At 41.8% G+C, this 21,333-nt stretch overlaps 1 protein-coding gene across 1 annotated transcript in view; it reads right to left on the bottom strand.

Moving 5' to 3' along the window:
• The window catches only part of prdm5 (PR domain containing 5), a 39,124-nt gene extending 23,908 nt beyond the window's left edge, over positions 1-15,216 (bottom strand). Inside the window, exons 1-12 of the mRNA XM_020603356.1 lie at positions 14,968-15,216; positions 14,241-14,324; positions 13,577-13,699; positions 9,928-10,096; positions 9,630-9,807; positions 8,619-8,711; positions 8,369-8,490; positions 7,735-7,814; positions 5,564-5,648; positions 5,374-5,474; positions 4,780-4,873; positions 2,141-2,301 (exon numbers count right to left, since the gene is read on the bottom strand). Coding sequence (XP_020459012.1) covers positions 2,141-2,301; positions 4,780-4,873; positions 5,374-5,474; positions 5,564-5,648; positions 7,735-7,814; positions 8,369-8,490; positions 8,619-8,711; positions 9,630-9,807; positions 9,928-10,096; positions 13,577-13,699; positions 14,241-14,324; positions 14,968-15,066 — 1,389 coding nt within the window. The 5' untranslated portion in view covers positions 15,067-15,216. The remainder of the gene's footprint in view (positions 1-2,140; positions 2,302-4,779; positions 4,874-5,373; positions 5,475-5,563; positions 5,649-7,734; positions 7,815-8,368; positions 8,491-8,618; positions 8,712-9,629; positions 9,808-9,927; positions 10,097-13,576; positions 13,700-14,240; positions 14,325-14,967) is intronic.
• Positions 15,217-21,333: the final 6,117 nt, after the last annotated feature.

Genomic DNA, 21,333 nt, shown 5'->3' with positions numbered 1-21,333 from the left:
CCTCTACCGCTCCCCCAGCCCCTCTCCCTCCCTCTCCCCTTGTTGAAAAGTACACACCGAATTCCATCTCCTGGCCTGGTGTAAATTCCCGAGAATAATCGTGAGTATGGAAAGCTCAAACTCAGAGCGACAGTTTCAACAGCAGTACAACAATACAGGAACACCTCCTCTCCAGGCCCCCGTCCTTCCCTCCATCACCCCACTGTGTCCCTCTGACACCTCGGGTGTTTCCTTACAAAGGCTCCATCCACACTCACACACATACATGCACATTAACAAACACATGCACGCACACTCGCAGCCAATCACGCACAAACAAATCCACATATATGAACACGTGTGTCCCAGATGGAGCAATTGTTGCTTTATTTAGTTGTTAGTGGAACAGAGAAAACATTGTTTGTGTGTTACTTTCATAAACAGATAACCGAGGGGGACATTAGTGATTTCACATGTGAGCAATGTGGTTCCAATCTTAACTGCGTCATTTAATGTGAGCTGTAAGTAATTATCAAAAGTTTTTATACATAAATAATCTCTATGTATGCCTGTAAATACTTAAAGCCAACCATTCCATCCCAGCACTGACAAAATTTGTACAAATGAAAGATACAAGATCAGGCAAACCAGCATAAAGATCCATTCTGTTTTGGCTTTTAGCTTTCGCATAATGCAAATAAAAGCTGGCTCCAGAGAGAATTTTGTGTTTGCAACAAAAATGTCACATAATTCTTTCACTGAATTTATTCAAACTGACTACATCTATATGCGCTTGGAGAAGGAGAAGTAAAATGACTGTTCAATTAACAATTAATCAAGGAATAAAAAAATAAAGAGTAACTATTGTGATAATCAATTTTCAAGAAAAAATGCTAAACATTCACTGGCTTCAGCTTTTCAAATGTGGGTGCTTTTCTTTGTCAGTAAACTAAATGTTTTTATGTGTTTTGGTTTGGATAAAAAAACTAACTAAAAATGTCACCTAGCCTTTTTTTATTATTGAAACTATCAGAATAACTATTCAGCAGATTATTCAGTAATGAAAACAGTTCTTGCAGCCCTGTTCAAAAGCATAATAAAGAAGAATGAAGGTAAGCTCATGCAGTTTTCACAAGAAACCTGGATCAGATGTTTGGCTTTCATGATGTTAAACAACTTTACTCCATTTACTTTTGCTTTTCATCATATTTCCAATCAGACATGGTGCACAGAGCAACGGTTAGAGTTTGGTAGTAAGAAAACATGGCCGTGACAACTGTGTGCGACTGTCTGGGGGTGAAGTTTGCACAGACAAACAGTTGCACAGTACCAGAGTGTACATTAAGATTTCAATAATACTGTGGCCAAACACCGGATTATTCTGCACATGTAAACACAGCCAGCTAGTTGTCGTTTCCTCGGCAACCTGATTTGATCAAGGCCAGATCTCACAGCAGTCTCCAGACCCCGTAAGTAGCGAGACAGTTCAGTGTGCCTGTCTTTAGCCCTACTGTTCTGAGACAACCTCTGAGACATTTTCTTTTACTGTGTGCCAAGAAGCTGTTTGGTTTCAATCTTGATCCTTAACCATGCTGGATGTTGTCAGATTCAGGGTTCATAATCTGCAGCGAGATCTGTTTGGAGCTTTAAAACCCTGCGGAGCTAATGGACTAACTGCCATTTCTAATCAACACAGGAACTGATTTCCAAGCCTTCGGCGGGGCAGCAACGGCCAAAATGGATGTCTCCGCCAGCTTTGACAGTCCAAGATATTAGTACAGTTAACTACATAACTTTGTTTAGAGGAGGAGGATGTGCTGTGAAACAGTGGAAGCATTTTGGTAAAGAAGATGGGCGGGCTGCCATTTACTTCCTTTTAAATTGAGTCTGATAGCAGAAGATTGATGATGAACAGAGCAGTATCTTAGTGGAATGCTCCCATTACTGTATGTTTGCCTTAACTCAAATTGCAGAAGTAGTACATTCTTAGTTATTATTTGATGTTAAATGGAGTACTTTGGTTTATAGGTTAAAGATTTCACAAATTATTTTCTAACTGTTATGTCTGAATTTCACAACAATAGGACAAAGTGACAGCCCTGGCAGACATGCAGTCGCTTTCTATGATTGAGGTCACCTGGCTCAAACCTTTTTCATTTACCTTCTTGTGGCTCTTGAGGACAGAAGGAGTGACAAAGGCCTTCTCACACAGGTCGCACTTGTACTTCTTATGGCCATCATGCACCACCTGGATGTGGACATTAAGAGTGTCCTTCCTCTTGAATGTGGCATCGCACTGGTCACACTTGAATGTTCTCTCACCTGTAGCAAGGATAGAGGTCTGACTGTAAAAGCCATTTCCAGTTATGTGTTGTTGTGCCTCTAAACACAGAGTCATCACGCACAGCAAGAGGAGGCCCAATTTCAGCAAGGCCATTTTGTGGGCAGAAACACTACAAAGAGGGGTGTTTCATTGCACCACACAATCCCAAACAGTTGTCTTCACAGAGTCTGGTTCTGTTTCTTTTTTTTAAGTCACCTTTTTTCATGTATCTGTAGCTGAACATCCCAGGGAAATGGCAAAACTAACTGCTGACATATGTTCATAACATCTAATGTTTGATTATTTTACAGTGCAAAAGGTCGTGCCCTATTTAATTAACCATTCTGCTGAAAAGCAGGGAAGTGCCAGACAGACAGACAGACAGACAGACAGTACTCGGACAGTAAGTTGGGCCACAATTTCAGCTGTTCGCAGAGTAAAGCCTGTTTTCCTTCACGCCTCTGCTCTCTGCCTCCATACAACAGCCTCTATTGTTGAAGAGTAGCTGTTTCCATTATGTGGAGATGTGTGTGTGTGTGTGTGTGTGTGTGTGTGTGTGTGTGTGTGTGTGTGTGTGTGTGTGTGTTTGACAAGGGCAAGTGGTTACAAGCTTGTGCTCATTCTTCTATTACCAAGGCCAATGATAGTCAGCAAAATAAAGAAAGCTGAGGCCCATTGTGTTTTTAATCAAATCGAAACATGCGCTTGATGATAATTAAGGTCAACGACACCCTCACATAAAGATTTCATTATTTCTTGGAGCAGGGCTTCAGTTCAGCATTAAACCATGTATGCACACACTTATGCTAAATTACATATACACACACAGGATTATCCTGTAAATAGGATGACATTTGACCGCACATTAATGTGCCACAGACATCAGATGTAGAAGGCGTACAGTTAGCCTGCCTCTCTCTAGTGGGAAAACTCTCATCTGATTTATAAATTAGAACACCTTATTCTGGATAGATTTAAAGTTCAAATATTATACTGAAATCAACTCAAATAAAAAACTAAAGATCAACCCTGATATGGGTCAAATGGGTACATTGTATACTGCACATCTGCAGTTTAAGTCCAAGTCACTGACGTGTGTCGCAGGTTTCCCCCTCTCCCTGTCTGTCTCTCTGTCTCCCTGTTTCCTGTCTGCCTCTGTGATTTACTATGAGGCAAAAAAGCAAGACATTTTTTAGCATTTAACTTAATGCCAAATTGTTGTGTCTTTATTTCTGCCATGTTACAACACCACTCTGACAATACATCATTGGCAACTATATTAATCATTTGTAGCTAATTGTCTCAGGTCCTCTGATACTGACACTGTTTTCATCAGCTGATTCACCACAGCAGGAGCAGAAACTCTGTGGTGCGAAGCTCTTTTTACTTCTAGTGACAACTTTATGAATGTAACTCCACAAAAAGAGTGAAGAAGGCTTAAAGAGCTATTTGAGTGTATCAGTTATTCAAAATAATCAAATGGCATGAATGTGTACCACCTAATGAACAGGTGGTTTTCATCAAGCTCAGACAAGTCTGTGCATTCAAGAGAGTTTGGTGAATCTGATGTGGAACACTCTTATGAACAAACCAGTCAGAATAAAATAAGAAGGATTTAAAATAAGGACATAAAACTGTTCTTATATGAAGGCCACTGAGTTTAAAAAATAACTTGACTTCGACAGCTGTGCTTCATTTTCTCTGTGTGGGAGCTAATGTGGTGCTGTAGCTCTAACTCATAAAGACAGACACATTTATTTAATAGCATGTCTATCCTGATACCTAGAGTACAGTGAAATTACACGCTGGATCCTCCTGCCCAACATACTGTCTAGAACTTGATACATGGCATTATATAGCCTGTCTCCTGAGACAGCAGCAGGAAATGCCTTGAGCTTTCCAATCTCTTTGTTATCTGGCTCAGCTTGAGGACGGACGCTGTATCCTGCCAAGGCTTGACTGCAGATCATCTGTCCAGGGCAAAGGTTTCTGTCAGACTAGAGCACCCAGGGAAGACCAGACAACCTGAACACTTTCTAATGACCCCATGGTGAGATGTTTGATAGAGTTATGATGTCAGTGTGGACAGAAATATCCACAGAGGTATGAACTGTAGGCCAATGAAATATGGGACATTAGTCTAGAGAACACTCTAAGCTGGTTTCAACTTTCAGGATGGTTAAATGTCTAGATGGGTGGATCAAAATACAGGAAAAGACCAAATAATGCTAGTACTGTTAGCTAATGTTAGTAGACTTGGCAAATACTGTTGCATAATGCCCAACACCGAGTGACTTGATGACTCTTTTCCACTCGTGCTAATGATACATTAGTTAACGTTGCGGCAACAGTTACCACAGTTAATCATCAAAGTAGTTCCCAGTTATTTTTCTGTCATTTGAGCAATTGCAGCTTTACTTAATGTAAGGATATGCAGTTCACAAAGAACGCACAGGGGCACTCACATTCATACTTACTGTTGTGGATGAGAAGGTGACGTTGTAGAGAGAAGGGGGTGCGGAACAGCGCTTTGCACTCCTCACACTGGAAGGGTCTTTCCTCAGAGTGGGTCTGTAGGGACAGCATGTTTACAATGTGTAAGGGGAGCTGCCTCCTGCCTCAGTGTGCATGCTGATGAGGCTTCTTAAATGGATGTGAGAGGATCATGAGTAAGACCCTAAAACGGATCTGGTTTGTAGACGTGATGAATACAAGCAGCTTCAGGGGCTTTACGTTCAAATGCTTCTGTTTTTCTGCTGCTGCCCGTCCATCCCCCATCTATCCATCTGAGTGACACCTCAATCCCAAAAGTAAACATGGAGAACCTCAGGGGTGGAGTGGGCCACAGACCCCACAGATAACTGCCACCAACGAGGCCTTGATTGATTACAGCCTCAATGGTAATTCTATCTTAGAAGTAACCGCCTTTCAATAAATATCTCAATAGCTCAGCAAAAAGCAATTGGCTGGATATAAAACTACAAAAAAACTTACTACACGCGTGAAAGCCAAAATACAATTAACTATTAACTTACCAGTGGATTATGCGATAAGACATCGGCTCACCTTCACTTGTACGGTTTGTCTTCACTGTGGATAATCTTATGAGCTGTCACCTGGTCCAGACGCTTGAATGATCGACTGCAGATCTCACAGGTGTACGGCCGCTTCTCTAACCAAAGAGAGAAGAGAAATGCATTCTGGTAAACTCAGATGATCCATAAGGTGGATAAGTAATGTTTTAATGTACTAATTTCTTACCGGAATGCGTTATCATATGCCGTTTTAACTGATTCGTAGAAATGAACTTCTTGTCACATGCGTGGCAGTCAAATATTTCATGTACCTACAACAAAAGAGCAAAAGAGAGCACGATTAAGTGTTCAGTCTTGCTGATAATTCAAAAAAGAAATCTCAGGGTAAAGTGCCTGTAAAAGTTCAAGGATCACTCTCTGCAGTGGTCATCAGAAACTAAATCTTGTTCGTTTTCAATAGACTGATGTCTACAGACAGAAAAGCAATTAAAGTGATGAAAAGTTTCAATTCCTTTTCTGCTCCAGAGCATAGCTCCAATAATTGCACATTCAATAGTTCCCCGGCGTACAGCGACTATAGCATATGCTAATGCAAAGCAGCTCCTCTTGTCACAGCTACTACTGCAAAAGCTTGTTCAGCTAAATGATGATAATGGCAGTGTTAAGCTTCTTTGGAGCCAATGTGTCATTATGGAAAGTCTGATTGCTCTTTTGGAATAATATTTAGTGTCTCAGTGTCTTTGATCAAAGTTATAAGAACACACTAGATATTTCTGGCAGAGATGTGCCATGTTTATTATAACACTTTAAGCAGGACTCAGTTCTTGAAAGTCTAATGTATTGCTGACCCAAATTTATAGAAGCATAGCTAGCCTTTCAAATCTCCTGTTTTATAACAAATAATGATTAAAACAACAGAAACTATTTCTGCTATCATGAGCTACTTACAGTAAAACTGTCACAGAGACACATAAGGAGGCCACACAGAAATACGACATATGCCTATTTTAAAACACCCCAGAGATCTAAAGCTGGAGAGCACCGACTCATGCACAGGTGAAATAGATTAAATGGTGCAGAAATATGTCACAGCTTTCAGGTGACTTTAAGTGTAGAACAGTTCAAAAGTGGCTCAGTAATGAATGTGGTGACAAGGATAGATGAATGCTTGTGGATTAATGAGGATGACAGATGTTTACAAGGTAAAATGTAATGTTACAATTATCAATAAATAAATAAATATAAAAATCACAGCCCTCTCATCCATCTGAACTGAGCCAGTCGGGAGAAGCAGCGGGGTGCCAGCACAGACAGCTCTGGCAAAACAATGCAGGGTCCTCAGGAAAAAAAGCAAATCTGAACTCTGACCTGCAAATCCACCGGAGCTGGCTGGAGATCACAGCGGGCAAAACAGGAAACACACACTTGAATTTGTTCATCATATGGCTTAAACAGTGAGTGGGTGACAGATACACCAAATACCAAAAATGTATTATGACCAAGCCCCCACTTTGTAACAAGAACAGTGTCTTTCTACTATTTACCTCACAACTGTTGCATCTGAAGATAAAATAACTGCTAGAACAACTTTCCACAGCTGTAAAATACCATCTGTGAGAATTACTATCTGTTGTGCAGTGTTCTGGCATCTAATAAGCCTTTGAACACACTCTGTTACTCCAGCTGGGTGTCCTGGATCATATTTCATTGTCTCAGCAGTACCTTAAATAACATGCCCCAAGAGCACAGCCTGTTGTATTACATCTGAGTTTCCTGCTTATGCAGGCTGGCTGTGCCAAAATAATTATTAATTGATTTAATAGCATGTAATTGCAGTCAAATTACATTTTTGTGCACCATAGGAGGAAAGACCTAACCCCTCTATAATATTACATTTAAAAGCTTTCAGGAAGTACAAATATGCTAAAATGGTACCAAAACACACATTTGTATTTGTAGGAACATATTTAAAAGTAATACTTAAATAACCCTGTTCAAATCTGTACCCTATCAATAAGGGGGAGAGTCCTGACGCCAAGGCTAAACCCTTATTGTCTGCCAACAGAGGCTCTTAAATTTCACAGGACCTGTGGGATGTGCTTGTGAAAAAGAAACCGAGCCTCTGCTCTGTGACACCCAGAATAAATTTGTTAACAACTTGATCACAGAGACACTCTCACATGAAGAGGGAACTCAGAAGCATAGGAAGGCAAACGTGAGAGCCAGAGGTTAAACAGTAGAGTGTGATGGATTTCACTGCACAGCACACAGGGAACATCAGTGTAAAAATGGACCATGCAAAACTGCCTAAGCTGAGTGAATCCTCTCCAATCCAGTGCAAAGTGTTTGGTTGAGATCATGTGAGCTGCACAGTAGATGATCTTTGTTGAGTCTCACCTTTCTGTGTTCTTGTAGATTCAGAGAAGAGGAGCATTTTCGGTTGCAAATTGTGCACGTGAGCTTCCGCCGTGCATTCCCTAAAACAACAAACAAGCAAACAAAAAAGAGAACTGGATAAAAAAGTACCATGCCTAATCTACAGGATGAGAACAGTTTGTCAGTGTAACAATAACTTTATGACAGTCATCACACATCAGCTCCCCATTCTCCCAGTCTCCAGCCAACTCACATGACCCACTTTTCTCGTGCCTGATCCCCCCCCCGCCTACACACACAGCCATTGTGATGACCATATTGTTAAAACATAAATGCCCAGATCTCAACTCCGTCAGCCTCTGAGATGGATGTCTTAATCCTGGGCTGATACTTGATTCATGTAAGGTTGCACAGACCCCCTGCTGGAAGTCCAATTATCTAACAGAGTGAGCCGCCTCAGAACACACAGGTCGGCAACTATGAAGCGCAAGTAATTAGAGCTGTGTCTCAGCACTGCCACAGTTTTAACTGATTGAGGTCAAGCAGTGTTACTGCAGATGTTTGAGTGTGGCGGCTGCTGATGGACCTTTAATGTCTTTAGATTATGGTTAGAGAAAAGACAAATGCATGTGAACAGAGAGATGGAGATGCCAACCTGTGTGAACGTTTCCTTTATGCTTCTTCAGAGCATCCTTGCTCTTGAATCGTTTACCACAGCTCTCTACTTTACAGATGAACCTGGCATCTCCTTTACAGGCTTCCTTATGCTGTTCAAAACTGTTCAGCATGGATACAGAAGGGGACAAAAGAGAGCAAAGAGCTTTATGGTTTACAGAATCATACATGCCATGTGTGTACAGTGTACTGTACGCAGTTAATGTTTTCTCTTAGACAGTGTGTGTTACCTGGATTCTGAGCTGAAGGTGTTGTGACAGAGGGAGCACTGGTGTGCTTTAGAGTCACCTGATGCGCCCAGTGACTCAGAACAATGCAAAACACTGAGGAAGGATTCAAAATAAAAACAAATCAGGTACCAAGTAGGAAATGAAATGCACCAGGATGATGGCGGCTCAGTAGTATATTCAAGATAAATTCTTCTAAATAGTATTTACTTAACCAGATCATCAACTTTAAGCCAATTCTGTATAGGTAGCATATGTGAAAATAATGGATCGACTCCTAGTTAAATTAACAACGTCAATTAAAGGGATAGTTTGGCACTTGGGGAAATAGATTCACTAATAATCAAAGGTTTCGATGCACTTTCTCATTTAATTCAGTGGGACAGTGTGTCCAAACCTTTGGCAGATATATTCAGTTTCTTGTGCAAGTTAAATGAGAAGATTGATACCGCTCTGTCTGTACACTAAACAGGAAGCTCCAGCAGGTCAGCTTAGCTTAGCATAAGCACTGGAAACAGCTAGCCTGGTTCTGTCCAAAGATATTTAACAAGTTCTATCTTGTTCATTTATTTCTTACAAAAACAAAGTACCGAAAACAACAATTTGTTGGTTAAGTCCAGGTGTTAACAACTGCTCCCAGACGGACCATGTCCTGGCTGTAGCTTCATATTTTGGATACAAAACATGAGAGTGGTATAAATATTCTCTTTTAAATCTCAGCAAGAAAGCAAATTAGAATATTTCGCAAAATGTTGACCTATAACTTTTTTCATTGTTTTGTTTAGTATCAGGTTTTTTGTGAGACCAGCTTGATTTGTTTTGTATCAGAAGCAAAAAATTAATACCTATACAAAACATCTTTACCTTCGATACATTATCAAAAAAAAATATACTGAATTAATTTAGTGCTTTTTCAGATTTCTTAAGGACTTGCAGCTACTGCATTTTTAAAGAGAAGTTTAAAGTTATATGAAACTGCTCTACAACCATTTAAGCGATTGACAATGAACCCACTGGCGCTGCAGAGCCTGTTTTATGGGGAACTTCTTGCCACAGTTTCTGCATTTGAACTCCTTCTCCTCTGTGCTGGGCCTCTGATGCAGAGTCTGGAGGTGGGCAGCCAGGATCTCCTCACTGGGAAAGCTGCTTTCACACAGCAAGCACGGGTGGTCCTCCTTCTTTATTACTAGTTCTGCAGAGATGTGATACGTACACACTGAACACGTTAGGTCACACAGCAGAGGCGTCAGCAAAAGATCATAAGATTTGGGTGGGTCATAGATAAAAATAATAAATTATCATTTCACCATACCCATTTCAACAAGATGCTTAGCTTCTTTACTGTTTTCATCCTCATCTTTAATTGCCTCCTCCTCTTCTTCCTCATCCTCTTCCTCCATATCACTGTCCAGGTAGCCTATGAGGAGCTCTGTGTCTGTCTCTATGTCATCCACAGCCAGATAGAAGATGTTTTCTCCATCCTGACACAAGGAAACATCATTATTGTAAATCACACAATGCTAACTTTGCTATGGAGCACAGGCAGAACGGCACCTAACAAATCTGAGAAGAATGTAGCAAATGAGAAAAGCGTCCTGGCTAAAATTCAGTTATAGCCATTTATGGTAATGCAGGTTAATGAAGGTTGAACTCATTACACTCAGACAACAGCGTGTTAAGGCCTGACTGAGGTCACAAGTCGAAAGCTCAAACCCCTAAAAAAACACTGTCATTAACTTCCCTGTCCTTAAAGGTCATGCTAATAAAATCAAAGTGCCATTTTGTTTTAACTATGGGATATTAAATATACATAAATAATGATTAAGAAGAGGAAAACCACACAATAAACGTCATGTTGATGAAACACAGAGCTTAAACACACATGTATGACCTTTAAACGACCAATCACTGGGCATTTATCTATTAATGGCAGGAACTTGGCCCCAAGACCTGAAATGTTCATCTTGTCTTCATTCCACTTCTTTCTGTTCACATGACAGAACAGTTTTTTTATCTTTTGCCCAGGAGTACAAGAGGTGACGTTTCGCTAAGGTTGTGGCAGTGTGTATTTTTATTTTTGTTTTGTTTTGGGTTGTTTTTTTTTTGGTATTTATAGGCCTGGCTGCTGTTGTTGATACATTATTTGACATGATAATAACTCTTAAAAAGGTTCTTGGAGTCTTTTGGAAATAAATTAACAGTAAGAATCTGGTGGCTGTAGTTCTTCGATGATTTATTTAGATTAGATTAGATTCAACCTTATTGTCATTGCCCATGTATAAGTACAAGGCAACAAAATGCAATAACAGCAGTGCAGAGTGTGCAGTATCTAACAGTCTGTACATTCAGAACTAATTTACAGATGGACATGTACAATTGATATTTACAGTAAGATATGTAGGGCAATGTATGATGTACAACAGACTATAGATTCAAATTACAAGTAATGGACAAGGTACATTAAGCTTATGGAACACTAGTGCAATGGGATGAGATGGAATGAAACAGTGCAGAATAAGAAGACAACATGTTACATGAGTAAACAGTTCAATGCATGTAACTAGTGCAAAGATAAATATACAGTATCTGCATATGAACAGTGTGCAAATGAATACAGAGCAGTATCCTGTGAGTATGTGCAAATGACCAGATCACTTCAGTGTTACAGGTAACAGAAACATATTGCATTAGTCCCAGGAGGAGAGGTGAGAAGGGGTGAGATGTGGAAGTGGTATAGAAGAAGGCAGTGGGGGTCAACGGGGAACAGCTGTGGGGAAGGAGCTGTTCCTCAGTCTGGTCTTGGTCCGGAGGCTCCTGAAGAGCCTCCCAGAGGGTAGGAGGTTAAACAGTTTGTGAGCAGGGTGAGAGGAGTCCTTGAGAATGCTGCGAGCACGTTGGAGACAGCATTCCCTGTGGACACCCTCAATGGCTGGAAGTGGAGTCCTTGTGATGCGTTGGGCAGTTTTCAACACCCGCTGCAGCGCCTTGTGGTTGGAGACAGAGCAGTTTCCATACCAGACTGTGATACAGCTGGTCAGGATGCTCTTGATGGCCCAGCTGTAGAAGTTCACCAGGATGGCTGAAGACAGGTGGTTCTTCTTCAGTGTCCTCAGGAAGAAGAGGTGCTAGTGAGCCGTCTTAACCAGGCTGCGGTTGTTGGTGGGCCAGGACAGATCCTCTGAGATGTGGGTCCCCAGGAATTTGAAGCTGGAGTAGAGGAGAGAAAAAGGAGTAGAGGAATGGGCTCAGCACACAGCCCTGTGGTACGCTGGTGTTGAGGATGATGGAGGAGGAGTAGGTGTTGTCTGACCTAACATGCTGAGGCCTATTGGTCAGAAAGTCCAGAATCCAGTTGCAAAGGGAGGTGCTGATGCCCAGGTCACCAAGTTTGATGGTTAACTTGGAGGGGATGACCATGTTAAATGCTGAGCTGAAGTCCAGGAACATCACTCTTGCATAAGTGTTGTTGTTGTCCAGATGTCTGAGTACAGAGTGCAGTGCTATGGAGACTGCATCCTCTGTGCTCCTATTCTTGCAGTAGGCAAATTGGTGTGGGTAGAGTGTGGGGGGGACACAGGTCATCAGGCGTGCCAGGACCAGGTGCTCGAAGCACTTCATGATGATGGCTGAGCTACAGGGCGGTAGTCATTCAGGCATGTCGGGGTGGAATGTTTCGGCACTGGCACAACGGAGGTGGTTTTGAAACATGTTGGCACAAATGCTTGGGCGAGGCACAGGTTAAAAATGTCCATAAAGACGCCAGCAAGCTGTCCTGCACATGCCCTGAGCACGCGTCCAAAATGCCATCAGGGCCAGCAGCCTTGCGTACATTGCGTACATTGATCTAGCTCAAAGCAGTGTCAGTGGAGGTGAGTGTGAGTGGCTGGTGGTCTGAACTTGATAGCTGTCTCCTTGTTGTCCCAGTCGAAGCGAGCATAGAAGTCATTTAGCTCGTTGAAGAAGGAGACATCTGTGGTTGCTGGGGTGGAGTTGCCGGGCTTGTAGTCACTGATGACATGGATGCCCTTCCACAAAGATCGGGGGTCAGATTTTGTGAAGTGTTCCTCGACCTTTAGCTTGTAGTGGTGCTTGGCCTTCTTGATGCTCCTCCTCAGGTTGGCCCTGGATAAGCTGTAGGCCTGTGCATCACCAGATCTGAAGGCTGCATGCCTGCAGCAGGAGCGGCACCTCCTTGTTCATCCACGGCTTCTGATTTGGGTGAGTGGTGATCTGTTTCTGGGTTGCGACACTGTCAATAGTAGTGTTAATAAAGTCCAGCAGAGAGGAAGTGTAGGTGTCAATGTCCATGTGAGGTAGCCCAGATGATGGACAAGGGCATAAAGAAACATGCCTCTCTCCCTGTCCAATTTTACATGCAATTTACTACAATTTACAAACCAGCCTAGACATCTGGCTACAAAGAGGCTTGAAGTCAAAGTGCTATGTTTTGCCATGAAAATGAACAACATGTAGTTTTTTTAAAGTTTACCATTCCACCTTTGACCTATTTAAATTTTTTTTAAATCTCAAATTTAAGATATTTTGCTTTCCCATGCTTTTGCCACCACGTTTACTCTCATATTAAATTTTCAGGTCACCTGTAGCTCCAAATGCTCGCGGTCGTCTGGGATGTCTTACAGAACAAACACAATAAAACGTGCCATTGTTGTCCTGCACTACTGTAAAAAAGTGACTTTTCAGATCTTGCTGTGAAAGTTTTCCAGTCAGAGAAGAGACTTCCTTATGCATCCACTCCTAAGGCTTTATATACAAAAAATAGCTAGATTCCAACTTCTTCTACAACCTATACAAGTTAAAATGATATCTTTCTCACAGGTATTTTGCAGCTACATTAAATAATGCATTAATAAATCCTGACAGATGTGTGCTGCCTGTAAAACTGATCGGCCTTTCTCTTAGGTAAGTCTGAGGGATTCATTGTCCACTGAGAGGAAATAAACCTGTATGGCTGCCAAGTTCTTCTGCTCCTGTGAAGGCGCCTGATGGACAAACCGCAGCCAGTTGGCATAGCGTGGGTTACTCGCATCCAAAATATACAGCACATCTCCTTTACTGCCACGGACCTTGGGAGAATAAATGACAGTATGAGCTGTCAGAAATGAACATATTCCTCTTCTCTTGTTGCTTTCATTGTGTCTTCTGTACATCAAAGGCCTTACATATGAACACCTAAACCTGAGCCTCATGATGTGGCAGCCACAGATAACTACACACAGCACTTAGTTCAGTGTTTACCACCAGCAGCAACATGAGATGAGAGTCAGTTTGGCTGATTGATCTGCAACATAATCAAATATTCTCTGAGAACGTAGCTGGACACACATGCAGGCGTCTGTGCCTTTCATTGTCAGCCGTCCTATGACTTTATTTGAAACTGCAAGGAGCTACGTATTTGTTATTTAACATCCTATACAGTACAGCTTGCATGGGTGTGAGGCTAGTGTTATAAGGAGAGTGATTTATGCAATTCTCATTTAAAATAAACACAAAAGTCACATTTTAATGACTGATGGGCAAAGTCTTGATTTAAACTTTTTTAAAACCTTTGTTGCCTGAACGTGTGTACACTGCTGTAGAAACAAGGCAGGGTGTGTGTGCATTCACCTCCCACATCAGCCTGGTGTCCGAGCTTTCATCCAGCTCACTAGGCAGCTTTTTCTCACCTGCAAAGGGACCAAACTTTTCTCCCTTAAAAAAAACAAAAAAAAAAAAAAACAGGATGCCATTGTAAAACAAACTGGCAACCAAAGTGATTTATATTACAACAGTATACAGCCCAGTACTGAGAAAGCCAACACTCTAACATATGAATACATTTCACAGTAGAGGACAAGAAGCCAGGGGCCGTGTTCCTCAGTTTGTATTCATGTTAATCCTCGAGCTGCAATGCCACACTGCACATTTCAGTGGCAGCATCCTCCTCAATGCGCTGATACATGACCCCATTCACCCCGTGACACGGTTCGCAGCTTCCCCTTCTCCGTATCTGACAGCGGTGGGACAGCTTCGGTTTTAAATGACGTAAAACGTTGGGAGCATTAAGTTGAACGTGGGTCGTGTACAGTAGTGTGCTGGTCCACGACACGGGAGCGCAACCCGTCTTTCCGACATGACTACACCGTTCAGCAGCGAGCGAGAACAACGACCGGAGTTACTGTAGCTACGTGGCACTTCACGTCAGAGGAGCCTTTGGGTCGAAACTGACACTCTGACAGCGACTGTGAGGAATAAGCCCAACAAAAACCGTGTCTACAACGCGTATGGCTTTTAAAAAGTAACATACAACGCGTGTAAAGTTGGTTAGAAAGTTGCCCAGCCAGAAACAACAAACCTTTTTCACTCGCCTCGCCGTGTAAAGACCGATTCCATCCTGGACCTTTGACGATTTCAGAGAAAATCTGTCTGGCACATACATACCCAACATTGTCATTATTCGGAAATGTTTCCTTCAGTGACAATTAATTGGCTATCGGATATGTCAGCGAAAGTGAATAAGCATTGTCATTTTGAATTGAACGCAGTCAGTTTCTTCGTGAAGCGGTCCAGGTTGACATTGTGTTGCTCCTGCTGCAGGAAGGCAGAGCGCGTCCTGATTGGTCCAAAGTTTGTAACCAGAAGCTACCTTTCCTGTCGCTCCCAGCGAGTGAGAACAGCGATGTTACAGTAGTACTGCGATGTAGTTACGCTAAATGTTAGACCCCAAGACTCGGCAGTAGCACAGGAGGCAGGTTAGGATGACATCGGGGTCTGGTTGCATCATAAGACACGACTGCAGTGGTGGAAGAAGTACTACTCAGATTAGCAATACTACAGTGTAAAAATACTGCTACTCCATCAAAATGGACTTAAAATAGCAAAGGTAAAAGTATTCATAATGCAGAATGGCACATTTCACATTAATTTATATTATATTACTGGACTGTAATTATCCATATTCTTGTTTTCATCACCTTTAATGTTGCAGCTGATAAAGGTGGAGCAAATGTTAACTACCTTATATGCTCATAATTTGAAATACTCCTGGGTAGCCACCAGGGATCAATAAAGTGTTATGCTCATACTGTATTTTTATATTAATCTGATTCTGAAAGGTAACTAGTAAGTAAAGTTATCAAAAAATGTAGTGTGGTAAAAAGTACATTTGCCTCTAAAAAAGTACTGAAGTTGAAGTATAAAGTAGCAGAAAATGAAAACATCTAAGTACAATACATACCCCCGATAACTGAACTTAATTTGAGTGAATATAATTTCTTTTCACCACTGCACACCTGGTTATGGTGAAGATTATGTTAGATTAAATAAAGGAGAAACAGGCATCTATGGAGAAACTTCATTTTCCCCAGAATCTGCTCCTGAGCTTTGGGATCCAATGATAACCTTGTAGTAATATACATAAAACTTGTAGTTTTCTTTATATAGGCTGATTGTATAGATTGAAACTAAAACACACATTTATCTCACAAAGCCCTCACCTGACAAGACTGAGTTGCTGGACTTGATCTGTGAGCATATTCCACGTTCACATGTCAGCATCATTTTTCAAGTTGGTTTAGAATGGGTGAAAATATATAGGAGCCACACACTCTTCAAGGGACACTGACGTATGTCACAGTACTCAAAGACAAATAACCTGAATATTATGAATTTGTATTAGCATATACAAATGTTCAGAAACTCCAGCGTACATTTTAGTTGTCCTTATATGAGAAAATCTGATCTTTTTACCGGCCAAGTGTGTTACACACTCAAGGAATTTGTCTCCGGTGTAGAACCGAGGCAGCAGTCTGCAGCACCAACTCACACAAACCAATGACAGCACTGTCCCTGCAAGGCAGGGCTCTGGCCATCAGGAATCAGGTTCAGTGCCTTACCCAACATTGACATGTGAACTAAGGAGAACAGGAATCAAACTGCTGACCTTCTGACTGGGGGACGACCACTCTACCTCCGGAGCCACAGCCACCCCAAATGCATTTTGGACAAGGATGGGATTTGAATCCACGTGTGCAAGCACAATGGATTAGCAGGCCATTACCTTAACCACTTGTTCACCTCATCTTCTGTTGCATACTTCACTGACTTACTCACCATGAAGCTCAAAAACCTCAGAATATTGTGACGTTTTCTGTCTCTTGGTTTCAGCTTGTCTGTTCTACAATTCAGAAACCACACTGTGCCAACAAGCAGTTGAGCAGAAGTCTGACCAAGCCTTTTAGCTCGAAGCAGTTGTCCCACCAGTTTACCAACAATCAAAGCCTGCTGGAACAGGTCGTCCTTCTGGCCTGAAGCTCAGCAGCAACCTGACCTGAACCTTCCAGAAACAGCAAGTCAAGAATATGATCATACTTACCAATCCCATCCCCAGTAATGGCAGCTCAAACCAAGTTAGTTATATATTTTCACATTACTGATATTCAAACTTATACAACTAGATACAAAAGATATGTAAAAATTTTAATCTCTGCCAAGTCTTTGTTTAGTGACTCTAAAGAACATTGTTGTTCTTTTTCATTTCATATTTTTTATATTTAACATAACACTTCAGGTCAGTTCATGTTTATAATATTTTTGATTTTTACAGGATTATACTCCAGGGAACATCTTTATTACCGATGTGTGTACTGACAACAAACATACACTAAAATGACTAATGCTACATTAGTCTTATTTCTACTATGACATTGTTTTGAGAGGGACAATTATTTCAAAATTAGCATCCAAATTAAGCCAAATGACATTTGTTGGTCTTTGCTAAATTCTCAAGAAGTTGATTTGGTTTTAACTGAAGGATTCTTGTGTAAAAGTACAGGAACTAACAGCCCACAATTGGACCTCATATTATCTACCATATACAGTATTCTTTTTATTTCATTTTTTAAATGTCCACTCCCCTTGATTTGTTGACTTTCACCCTGCACTCAGAGATTAGCATCACCTCTCATCACTGTCTGTGTATATTGTGTGTTTGAACACCTCTTCGGCAAACCTCTTCCCTCTTTAATCAGCACTGTGTCAGTGTTATGTTGGTTTTGTTTACTGTTCTTAGCTCATGTTTATGCCAATAACTTCCTGTTGTGTTGTGACTTTACAACAAACTGCTTCATGATTGGTCCAGATGACCAGCGTTGGCTGACAGTTATGACAAAGACTGACTCACGATGTGCTTGTTTACCTCAGAGTCATTGAGCTAGTGTGCTCCACTGTCCTTGTCAAACTTTCCTCATGGGTTTACACTTCAAAATTGTGTGTCTTTCAGCAGGGATTTTTTTTCTGCCACAGATCACTGTTGTAGATCAGATGGTGTCATCAGTGGCAAGGAGTCATATTCCAGGTGTAGCTCAGCGTTAAGCCACAGGAGAGAGCTACATGGAGACTTACTGGGTGACAAGCCTGATCACTGCACTGAGAGGGCCTTTGTGTGTGTCCGCCCCATCCATGTCCTCCTTGGTTAGTTTCTGTCTCCCCTGACCTCTCTGTCAGTGCCTCGGCCTGTCAGGGTGGGACGATTAAATGTCATGACCCCTTTTTTCCTCTGTGCCCTCTGAGGACCCTCCAACCCATTAACTTTCACTCAGCTTTCACTAAGATCCCAGAGTTATCCCCACTACCTCTGATCTCCAATGTCTGCATGAAAGACACACAGAGAAACACACACAGACTTCTCACAAACCAACTTGGTCTGTGCAGAAAACTCACAATCATGACGATGTGTGGGACTTGAGGACTAAGCATCACGTGTTTGAGCTTGGACAAACTGAACATGATTGTGCAGTCTGAGCTAATGCCTGCTTTCTGTGGTTGAAATCTGAGAGAGGCAGTCATTAATTGTGATGCAAAGTATTTGGTAGTTGGATAGGTTTCATTTTAAAGCATTGTGGCTCTGTGAGGCTGCACTGACTGAAGTGGGGCTTTGGGATAAATGCTCAGTGTCAGCGTGGCAGCATGCTCACAGTGACACTGCTAACATGCTGATGCAAAGCAGGTATAAAGTTGAAAATAATTACAATGATTATGATGATGGCACTGGATGAAAAGTCAGAGGCTCGCCAGAGTAATTACAGTTCATCCTGGTGGGGACACGGGACTGAGGCTTTGAACCTGAAAGTACCCAGTCATTGAACGGAGCAACTGATCAGTGGATGGACGGCCAGTCGAGTCTCTGAGTCTCTGAGGGCCAAAAGCTACAGAAACCACATTTAGGACATGGTGAAGGAAAGGATCGCTGTGAAATAAATACTTTCTGAGTTTCTTTTTTTTCTAAGTAAATATTTTGACTGGAGGAAAACCTCATATTGGCAAACATACAAATGGTTCCATACAAGATTTTCCAAATGGATGTGTGCATTTTTCTGAAATCTCCCAAACCTGAAACTGTAGACTGAGGGGCCAGACCACCTTTTGTTTCATGTTTCACAAATCTCTGCAGCCCCTCACCACAGCTCCCAATTTCAAGGCTGTTGCTGAATAACCAGCAAATCATTTCCTGAAGCTACGAGGTCACTGGATAAACAATGTTTTCATTTGACAAACTCAGGTTGCCACTGAAGGAGGGTCTTCAGAGGGAGCCTTTTGAAAGTACAGTACTGATGAAGCGTGAGAAATTACAGGCACTTAGAAGTAATTTCATGAGCACAAGAGAGCACGGGGACCACCGCTAAGAAGCTCAGGGAAAAGGGAGTGGTGGTACGGAGTACACAAATACACAAACACACAAACATGCGCACAGAGCTAATAAATACATGCATACATGGCCAAACACACACTCACACACTGAGTCACATTCAAGTGCTGACATATCACCACTCAAACAGGACCTCTATAGGGACCCTGAAAAGTTTGTCTCTGTGTATATGATACTAAAGCTGACCTTATAGTTAAATACACAGCAGGATTAAATGAAAGTCAGATTCAGGAGCCAGTCATTGTTTTTTCACTGCTTGAGTTATCCTAATGGAGATCAGCTGAGACAGGGAATGCCCAAGGGCCACTGGTCCCTCTCCAGTGGAGCTCAGGATGGGTTTGGAAGGAAGCCCCTGATCTCTGCCTGGCCCTCTTCTAAATCAGAGCTAAGTAGAGCTGGTCTGGACCTGAGCCCCGACAATGATCTATCCACGGAGCCGCTGAAGCGGAATAGTTTTCATCGTAGTTTACGTTACCTTACTTCCCAGCCGGGGCTCATTCTCTCTGTGTGTGTGTGTGTGTGTGTGAGAGAGAGAGAGAGAGAGAGAGAGAGAGAGGGATTTTGAAAAATCACTTCATTTCACACTGTTTACTTTGGAGATTTACCAGTGTAAGGCAGAATTATTTAATTTTGCTGTCATCAAGTATAATACCAAACCCACTGATGGCAGGAGCTCTTCATTCAGTACTGAGCTTTTTACACACAGTGGTGTTTGACTGCCACAGGAGGGCTACTCAGAGCCCTCCTGGTGTGCCCGTCTGTTTGCTGTCTGTCTCTGTTTGGATTCTGTTCCAGCCTCTGCTCCCTTTTCACCATCTCTGTCCAAAAATGTCACTCAGCTCCAATCTGAGCACATGCACAAAACAGGCTCACAAATGTCAACTCTTAAAGCCTTTCATAACGAGAAGGGGACGATTGGAGTTTTACTTCTGCAACACACACAAAAAAATTAAATAAAATAAATTAGATTTTAAAAAACCTAAGTATAAAAATATGTTAATGGATTTTTACCTTTGGACATAGAGATGCTAAAGCGTTCCCCCTGTTTCAAGGTGCTACTGTGTGCACTTGAGAATCTCACTCTCAGCAAGAAAGTGCTGAAGTATATTTCCCTAAATGTTGAATTATTCCTCTAATAATGGCATTATTCATGGCCCACTTTGGTATTGCTAGTCCCACACATTTCCTTAACAGCCACACACCATATCTAGCAACTTATACTGTACCTAAGCTGGATTCTGAAATAAAAAGAATCAATCAGCAAATATCATTATTTTATGACATTCATTTTCTATAACACTCAGTCCCACATGGGAACACTGGAGCCAATCCCAGCTGGCAAACGGGTGAAGGCAGGGTACACCCTGAACAGGTTGCCAGTCCATCACAGGGACAACACGCAGACGAACAACCACTCACATGCACATATTCATTCCTATGGGCAATTTCAGAGACACCAATCAACCTAAGCCGCATGTCTTTGGACTGCGGGAGGAAGCTGGAGTAACCGGAGAGAACCCACGCAAGGACGGGGAGAACATACAAACTCCACACGGAAGGTCGTGAACCCACAACCTTCTCATTCTGAGGGAACAGCGCCAACCACCGTGCCACTGTGCCGCCTATTTTATGACATAACATAAATAATGAATCAGTGAGGAGAACTAATTCTTAAAGTAATAGTTTGATATTTTGGAAAATCCGCTTGTTCACTTTCTTGCTAAGAACTATTGGATTAACATTTTCACATCTGTGTGCTATGCTACCATCAGCAGCCAGTTAGCTTTGCATAAAGACTGGAAACAGGGTGGAAAGGCTTTTTTAAAATGTTGTTCCAGTTCCTCTAAAGCTCATTAATTACAATGTTTAAAATGTTATGCTTTTTTTTTTGGCCTTTGAAATGGAAGTCAGTGTCTCTGGCCAAAAAAAGGTCCAGCAAACAGCCTCATATAAAACCATATAATGTTATTTTTACACTGTTTTTTTTTTTTGGTATAAATTAAATGAAGGAGGTAC

The sequence above is a fragment of the Monopterus albus genome, unplaced genomic scaffold (genome assembly GCF_001952655.1).
Source record: "Monopterus albus unplaced genomic scaffold, M_albus_1.0 scaffold61.1, whole genome shotgun sequence".
Taxonomy (NCBI): Eukaryota; Metazoa; Chordata; class Actinopteri; order Synbranchiformes; family Synbranchidae; genus Monopterus; species Monopterus albus.
Note: the sequence above shows the minus strand (reverse complement) of the source record. Positions and strands in the feature narration are given on the sequence as shown.